Raw genomic sequence first — 9,273 nt, 5'->3', positions numbered from 1 at the left:
ACACAGACACACACACAAATACACAGACATACACAGACACACACACACAAATACATAGACACACACAAATACACAGACATACACAGACACACACACACAAATACATAGACACACACACACACACAAATACACAGACATACACAGACATGCGCACACACACACACACACACACACACACACACACACACAAATACCAGACACACACAGGCACACACAGAGACACAGTTTCAGAGTTGGTTAAGTCCTGGCTTAGCCACTGAGAGCTCTGGTCCTTCCATGTGTTGGGGTGCAGTCCTGAGAGATTTTTGAGGGTGAAATCCTATAGCAAGGTCAGTATTTTACATGGCTGAGATGGGAACAGCCCCCTTTGCACCATTCCCCTGCATCAGAGCCCTGGGCTACTCTTGGTCCTTTTCTTCCCTGCCTTCTCTTCTCCCTTCTTCCAGTTTGACTTTTATTTCCTGAAAGGCGGGGGTGGGAGAAGGACCAGTTTCATCCATTATACAACACAATAAAAAATTCTCCGTATCATAGAAATACTTCTGCATTTATCTTGATAGCTAAATTATTTCAAGATAATAGAACAATGGGAAAAATGGTTAATCTTCTGGGCTTTTGAAAATCTTCAGAGTCTTGTGTAGTCGGAGCAGAGGAAAGTGAGAGGCAGCAGCTTCAGCTGTCAGAGGCTGGGCTGGGGGTGGATCCACGGGGGGTGGCGAAGCGCAGTTCCAGTGGGTCCCATGGCTGAGACCCCTGAGGAGCCCACACACCGTGTTCCTGGCTTTTAAAGGGGAGGTACCACTGGTGAGTGTGGTTGTTTCCAAGCCAGGTGAGCAGAGACCCAGCAGCTGCATGGCTGGCCTGCCCACTGTCACTCTGCTGGTCAGGTGGTGGGCATATCTTCTCTTGAGACTCAGTTTCTCCATGGATGCAAAGGGTTGAGTCCAAGCTTGACTGATCCATAGCTCAGAGTCAGATTCTTACTGAATCCCACGCTCTGCCTGGAAACGGTGGTCGACTCCTCCATCCCCCATCTGTCACGCTGGAGTTCTTGTCGCAGGAAGTCTCATTCCTGACGGGCATTTCCTGCCACCGTTCTTGCTGTCCTCAGTGTCACATGCTGGCCTCTTTACCCGTTTTGAGCTCTATGTCAGTGTCTTCCCCAAGGCACCAGCTGCGTGTGAACAGACAGGGGGCGCTCTCCTAGGCCTGAGCCCTACATAGACCTAAGTGTCCTCTAGTCCTGGGCATCCCTGGTTAGCTAAGCTGGGTATCTTATAGCGCTGACCTGAGAGAGGCCTCTGACCCACAGGCTGAACTGGACTCAGGCACCATGACAGGAATTGGAGGGCAGAGGGTGGCTTCCTGTCCACCCCACACTGTGCCCTGGAGGAAGAAGAGCTGAATGGGATTTTTTAAACTCTTTACTAGAGATATTTAAAACAGGCTTTTAAGTATTTTTTTCTCCCCCACACCACCAAATGAAATAATTGCATAATTAGTCATAAATTTGTTCTTCCTCTAAGTGTGGATTTTTTTTTTTAGGGCGTGCTAAAAAATTTATCACGCTTCCTTCCCCCACCCTTCCTTCCACTCGAGTACTCGACTGGTATTAATGCATTAAAAAAAAAAAACCTAACCTCCCTCCTCCTTTTAACTAGACAGGTCATTAATAAAATGTTCTCCAAGAGCCTGAGCTTTTAAAAGTTGTATATCTCCAGATAGACGGCCATGGCGAGCGGTGCCCTGTGTATTAAGTCTCTATGATCAAATATTTATCCACCATTAGAATTTTTTTCTTTTGGACTGTTTGTGAAGTGTCTCGCTCTTTTCCTTGAGGCAGAAGGGGGCGAGCAGCCCCGGAACGAGGCCTGCGGATGGAGCTGTTTCTCACCTCTCATCTTTTTGGCCTCCTGTCTCGCTCCCCTTTCACCTGTCAAACTTCTACCGTGGTTAGAAAGAAGATGTTTTGAGTACCACCTCCTGCTGGTCCCAGGGTCTCAGGAGCTTATGGGAAGGAGGGCGGGGCACGCGGGATCCAGGATAGCCACAGCTCCTCGTCTTGGCCTTGATATTTTGGTGTTTGTAACTGGGATGGAGCGGATCTTAGCACATTAGTCTAGGACCTTGAAGTAATTATGAATATTACTCTATCTCCAGTGACTGTGTACAATGGTCGAGCTGTGCTCAACTCTGTGTGTGTGTGTTTGTGTGTATGTGTGTATCCACCCACTTACTCACCCACCTAACCTTCTTCTTATCTCTCCATCTATCTATCCATCCATCCATCCATCCATACATCTGCCAACCCGTCCATCTACCTACTAGCCGATCTGTCTGTCTACTCATCCATCCATCCATTCATCCATTCTTCCTTCCTGCCATCTATTCATTGATCAATTGGTTAATACATTCATCTGTCCATTTATTTGCATACTTGCCAACCTGTCAATTGTCTGTCCTTTCATCTATCCATCCATCCATCCACCCACCCACCCATCCACCCACCCACCGATCAATCCATCCATCCATCCATCCATCCATCCATCCATCCATCCATCCATCCATCCATCTTTCTACTCACCCACTGACTGATGTACCCTTTCATTTACTCACTTATCCACCCTTCTTCCATCCATCCATCTAGCCATCCAACCACTCACCCATCTGCTGCCAGCAGACCTGTTCACAAGCTCTGGCCTGGTCCCCTTGGGTACAGGCACTGATGCCAGTTTCTATTTGACCCTTGTCCGTTGTGGACCATCCCACCTGCATTTCATTGGCTTGCAGTCTGGCTTGCTGTGTGTGGCCTTTGCATGGATGTTAACTGGCCCTGTGTGGCAGGCAACTGAGCCCCTACACACAGGGCCAACATGGAGCAGGCATCATGTCCTATGGGCATTGTGTCCTCCACAACTGTCCCTTTTATACAAGGGAACTTGAGGTCTGACTGGGTGCCCATGCTCTACGGTTCCCTCATCTGGATGAACTGAGCTCATGTTGCCTCTCTCTGCAGGCCAAAAGCACCTGTGTGTCACCAGCCTCCTCATCTGCCAGGGTCTGCTCTGGGTAGGCACTGACCAGGGTGTCATTGTCCTGTTGCCCGTGCCCCGATTGGAGGGCATCCCCAAGATCACAGGTGGGTTTGGGGCTTGGCTTCAAGGATGGGAGGGGAACTGGGTCTAGACATCCATACTTCTCACTGAGTCCAGCCTCTCTGTCCCTCTGACCTTAGCCAGGACACAGTAAAATGACACCCCAGGCTTCTCTTACCTTCTGAATCGTAGTTTCTTGATCTGGGTGGAGGAACTCACACTGCCCAGAGAATCTGAGGCTTGGCTGAGACACCTGATTAATGGCAGAGGGTCTGCGGGCCCTGCAGGGCTTCTCAGGTAGAAGTAAGTTTGGGTTCTGGGGATGGGCCCACATCAGATGTGGCAGCCAGTTTGCCCTGATTTGTGACCCTAGGCCCAGTAGACCAGAAGCAGGGTCAGGGAAAACCCCTGGTGTTTAGAGAGTGAAGCTCTGGTCCTCTTTGTCTCTGCCCTGAAAGGGAAGATGGGGGGTCTCCTGTAGTTGCTAGTGAGCACAGAGGTAAGAGGGAGGAGAGCCTTGAACCACCATGCCAGGCCTTCGTCCTCTTCCAGACTCTCAGATTTCTGGGCAGCCCGTCTTCATGATACCCTTACTAGATCAATGGTTGAATGCAGGGAGGCACCAGGCTGGGGTGGGACACAGGGATGCATGGGGCGGGTCATGTTCAGGACAAGTGTGGTCCAGGCAGAGGTGCCATGATAGAAAGAGACTAAGGATTTGCTGGGTACCAGTTCCCTTGGAAGGATGCAGTCAGGATGCCCTAAGGATTCGCTGGGTACCAGTTCCCTTGGAACAATGCAGTCAGGATACCCTAAGGATTTGCTGGGTACCAGTTCCCTTGGAAGGATGCAGTCAGGATGCCCTAAGGATGCTGGAGCTCAGCCAGAAGGAAGAGCCATAGAGCCTGACGTAAGACTTGGCTTCCTGGAGCTAAAGGGAAGTTATCAGTGAGGCCATTTCACCTTGGAGATGGAGGATTTCTCTACTTTGTAAAGTCATGCCATGAAGCATGGTGTACGCAGATCCCATGACCTCTGGGGAAGTGCTAACATAGATGGCAGAAGAAAGTGTCCAGCCCTGGAATGTTCTCCAGAAGTACTTGGGTATCTCTCTTAACACCATGGTCTCTTGGGCCTTCTCCTCTGCTCTGTTTCTCACAGGGAAAGGTATGGTGTCTCTCAATGGTCACTGTGGACCTGTGGCCTTCCTGGCTGTGGCCATGAGCATCTTGGCCCCCGACATCCTGCGGAGTGACCAGGAAGAGGCCGAGGGACCGCAGGCCGAGGAGGACAAGCCAGATGGACAGGCTCATGAAACCGTGCCTGCGCCTGACAGCCACGCGGCTCGAGAGCTGACCCGCAAGAAAGGCATCCTGCTTCAGTACCGCCTGCGCTCCACAGCCCACCTCCCCGGGCCCCTGCTGTCCGTGCGGGAGCCAGCATCTGCTGATGGCTCAGCTCTGGAACACAGCGAGGAGGACGGATCCATCTACGAAATGGCCGATGACCCTGATGTCTGGGTCCGGAGCCGGCCCTGTGCCCGTGATGCCCACCGCAAGGAGATCTGCTCTGTGGCTATCATCTCTGGCGGACAAGGCTACCGCCATTTTGGCAGTGCTCCAGGTGGCCTGAGTGGGCGGCCGGCCCCGTGCAGCGAGACAGACAGCACGCTTCTTATCTGGCAGGTGCCTTTGGCTCTATAGCTATCCACACTGCCCATCCGGAGGTCACAGGGCAGCTGGACCACTTTGGACATGCTGGGACCCTTTTGGCCCACCTGGATTTCCCTCAGGGACCTGCCTAGGCCACAGGACAGGCCTGGATTCTCCACTGAGGCCTTGGAAGAGCAGAGGAGAAACCTCTGGAAAAAAAAAATTTAGAATGTTTTGGGGAAGGGTTTTTAGAGTCTTGGGGAACAGAGAATATGGCCTTTTTGTTTTGTTTTTGTTTTTGAAGCAAAAAAACATAAAACCTCACCACTGCCTGCTGAACCTAGAACTTTTTGTTGGGGCTGAGTGAGGCTCCCAGGTGGGCGGGCCCCTCCAGGAAGAGTGTATGTGTGAGTGTCTGAGTGTGTGGGCTAGCGTGTGACTATAAATATATATATATATAAATACGTATATACAATGTATATTATATGTATATAAATATGATATGTACATAATGGGTCTCTGGGAGATGCTGGAATAAACGGCAAGAGATATGTGGGCCCTGTGGGGTTTATGGGATGTCGTGGGGATGGGACACAGATGGGGATGTTGGGGTCCAAGGCCTGCCCTGCTCCAAATGAAGGACGGAAGCCAGGGCCAGGTTGGAGGCCACTCAAGAACACATTCCCTATGGCTTTGTCCAAGGCAGTTATCAATAGCTACTCTCAGCTACTTAATTTGCATATTAATTATTCATTCCATCATCTGTTAGCCACATTTCAGGTGTGTCCGGAAGAGCCCTGTGGGGTGGATGCGTATTGAATAGGTTGGGGAGCACACATCACCTTCATTTTCGTCATGGAGAAAGGTTGCTTGCTGGAGGAGGGGCTCTTGGATGCTTTCTGAGGTGTCTTAGAGGAAGGCTGAACCTCACTCTGGAGAAGTCCTAGAGTCTGAAGCAGTGAGAAGAGCATAGCCCATGGCCTCCTCAGCAGCTGGGGCCCAGGTCTTGGGCAGGGAGGGGCTGCTCCTGCATCGGGAGACGGCGATGAATACCAGCCGCCCCACGGCAGGCTGCCGGAAGGAACTATAATGGGGCCTCTTACCTCTTCTGGTTCGACCCATCTTGATAGTCCATCACCTGCTGCAGGGAGGAAAAAAATACGTTGAAAGCCACTGCCAGCAAGGGCAGCCTCCCCTACCCCTCCACATCCATCTTCCTCTCCTCGTCCTCTGCTTGTGTGTCTGTCCACTGTCCATGGATTTTACCTCCATACTAGGGATGGCAGAACTGGGTACAGGGAGACATGAGGCAGAGCTCTGTGGATGTCGGAGGTGAACTCTCAGTTAGGCTTTTCCCCAAAGTGCACTGAGAACTATCATCCAAAGGGCTGGGAACCCAGTGGCAAAGCCACCAACCGTGTTCTAAATGCCCAGAAAGATCTACCCTTCTATATATCATTCATTCATTCATTCATTTTGCATTTTCCAAGTTTCTGCAAGGCCAACACAGGAAGTATGTGGTCTTCAGGTTGACCCTGAGTGAGGTTGCTACAGAGGAAGGAGAAGAGCAAGCAGGCTTCAAGGAGGTGACTCATTTGGAGGGCAGGGGTCCAGTGTGGGTCTCCAGATGGGGAAGAAGGGACACTGGATTTCCAGGAGTCATTAGGTGGAAGGGCCTAGTTCCTACCCCAAAACTATGGCTTTGCTGGGAGTCTTCTCTACCCCTCAGTTTCCCATTTTGTGTCAGAGGAAGAGTCACCGCTGTCCACCTGTCACCGGCTGGAAGAGTGACAAGCATTCCCTTTCTGTTGGCCATGTTGATTTTCAAGTTCCCTGTCTTGATGGGACTCCATGCCTGTGCCTTCCACTAGTGCTGGCCAAGATGTGATGGACAAGGAGCAGCTGTGTGGGACAAGGAGCTAGCCTGGGCTCTAGGTCAGCTCTGTGTGGCTTCCAGAATGAGATGGTTTCTTCATCTATGACGTCAGGACAGGTACTGCCTTGCTGAGGGTTCCCAGGGCTGCGTCTGTGGAAAGCTCTGCTGTAGCCTCTCACAGTGGCTGTGTGATTGTTGCTGTATCCTTGGCCCAAGCCTTTGTGGCAGAAGTCTCCCCTTTTGTGAAGAAGCTGGTGGCCAACAGCCCTGTTCCATCTTCTTACAGCTCGCTCATCTCTGGAGGGCCTGGAGATTGAATGGGCTGTGAATTGCTGTCACTCAACACTGGGACTCCGGTGACTGGATTGCAGTGGTCAGCACCACCTCTCTGCCCCTCCGCCCACAGACAAGGGGAGCTGGAGGCTTGGGGGTGGTACCTGAGAGAGAAGCCTTGGTGCTCTGGGTCCTCATTCTGTTTAACAGAGGCTTTACTCAACCTTGTACAATTGAAGGAGCTGAGGTTCACGGGATATACTTAACTTGCCCAGCAAGCTCCAGGCCCAAAGCTGGACAGGATTGAAGTCAGTCACTAAGGACACTCAGCCACCATATGACTCTCCCAGCAGAGACACTTGGCAGTCAGACCACACTAGTGAGCCAGTTCTGCTTTCCCCCTTACTGTGTGATGTTCAGCAAGATCCTTAACCTCTCCGTGTCTCATCAGAGGGGTCTCCAGGCTTTGGATTCTGTCATACAGTTAATTCAACTTCACTCGGCACATGCTGAGGCGTCGGGGTAGAGTGTAGTGAACAAGATAAACGCTGTGACCCAGTGACCCACATTCTGTCTGCAAGTGCAGAGGGACAGAGTAAGGAAGTGTTGGGGCTCCAGAGAGGTGGTGCAGGGAGGCAAGGACTGAATCTGTGGGGACGGGGCTCATGATGTTGAACGGGGTTGGTAGGAAGCCACACAGGGTAGACGGGGGATTTGGGCTAAGACCTAGAAGGAAGCAGAGGGCAGGAGAACATTCTGGGTCTAGAACATTCCAGGCAAGAGTGGGAGACAAAGTAGAGCCTACTGTGGAGGGAGCAAGGGGCGTAGAAGACAGGTGAGGAGAGCTTGGTGACACAGGAGTCACTGAAGAGTTTTAGAAGAGAGAGATCCACTGGGTGGAGCGATGGCTCAGCCGTTACTAGGCTCACTGTCAAAACTGTCAGAGAGACCGATCTGTCTTAAGTTGGTTTTGTTTTCTTTTACACATCCACTTATTTTGCATTTGTTTGTTTATTTATTAAGACCAGTCTCATTATGAAGCCCAGGCTGGCCTCAAATTTGCAATCCTCCTGCCTCAGCCTCCAAGGCAAGTAACACTGTGCCTGAGCCATCTTCCAGCCATCCTGGTTGGGGAGTCCGAGGAAATGTGTGGGACCAGGAACCTTGGGGAGGGTTGTGGTGTATTCTAGGTTCAGAGTTTAGGTTGGGGACATGTGGCCATACTCAGGGACCAACCTGGCTAAGCTCTCTCAGTGAGTAGCTGCCAGGGAGGAGATTCGAGACTCTTTCTGGTGGAGAGGGCCAGTCTCAGGAGCTCTGTGAGGTGAACAGCAAGCGGGAGGAAGTCTGGAAAGGCTTGACACAGTAGGTGTGTCCATTCATGTGGTGCTGACAAACCAACCAAGCCTGGGCATTTTGTAAAGACAAGAGGTTTATTTCATTCCCAGTTTAGCTCTAGTGAGGACATGGTGGCTGAGGACACTGCAGGGTGGTTGTGTGTGCAGAAGGAGGGCTCAGTGATAATTCACTTGTACAGACCCACTGCATGAGACCAGCATCTCACTGGGAACTGTAGCTCACTGTGCCCCTCCTCTAAAATGTCCCATAACCTCACCCCCACCAACATGCCAGCTTGTAAGGACCTGCGCATAAACCAGTGTGTGGAATGAGGAGGTGGGAACCTTGAAGCCTGGGAGGGTGTTTGAATCGGTCTGTCCAGTGCTAAGAGTCAGGTATATCCAAGGCTCCCACCTCTAAGTATTGTCACACAGGGTCATGGTTTCCACATGTGAACCCAGGGGACGAGAACTGTGGCCACAAGGTGGTTTCTTGTAGGTTGTTGTACAACACACACAGTCACCTACCCATGAGCCGCATAGCCACATATGCTCATTCACTGACACATGCATACAGATCCCCTTATACACTCATTCATATACACACCTATACTCACACACACCCACTCACAGAGTGACACACATACCCACAAACTCAACACCCTTATTCATAGACAATACACTCAAGCATTCACTCAAACCTTTAAACTCTTATACACTCACACTTTCCCTTACACACACACACACACACACACACACACACACACAGTATGTATTGTGTGTACAGTAGGTTTCCCTGAGGTTAAAGCCTTCCATTTTGGAGGGAAATTTTACAAAACACAGGTTGTTTACAGGGAGGTGAAATACATGCCCTGTAGGGAAGCTCCTTAAGATAGGAAGTAAACAACTCAAAAAGCAACTTCAGGATGTACCTGAAGCTGAGCAGATTCACTGGGTCCCTCCTTCCCAGAGAGTACATAAGTAAGGGCTGCTGGGAGATGCTCTCAGTCAAGCCCAGCTTCCTAGAAACAGAGACCAGC

General features: G+C 51.0%; 1 protein-coding gene across 5 annotated transcripts in view; it reads left to right on the top strand.

Annotated features, from left to right (window-relative positions):
- The window catches only part of Arhgef10l (Rho guanine nucleotide exchange factor 10 like), a 146,795-nt gene extending 141,492 nt beyond the window's left edge, over positions 1–5,303 (top strand). For all 5 annotated transcript variants that reach the window (XM_028753940.1, XM_028753941.1, XM_028753939.1 and 2 more), the window contains 2 exons: positions 3,017–3,139; positions 4,257–5,303. In XM_028753940.1, coding sequence (XP_028609773.1) covers positions 3,017–3,139; positions 4,257–4,798 — 665 coding nt within the window. In that variant the 3' untranslated portion in view covers positions 4,799–5,303. The remainder of the gene's footprint in view (positions 1–3,016; positions 3,140–4,256) is intronic.
- Positions 5,304–9,273: the final 3,970 nt, after the last annotated feature.

The sequence above is a fragment of the Grammomys surdaster genome, unplaced genomic scaffold, assembly GCF_004785775.1.
Source record: "Grammomys surdaster isolate TR1022 unplaced genomic scaffold, NIH_TR_1.0 125977, whole genome shotgun sequence".
NCBI lineage: Eukaryota > Metazoa > Chordata > Mammalia > Rodentia > Muridae > Grammomys > Grammomys surdaster.
This window is presented reverse-complemented; position numbering and strand designations above follow the sequence as displayed.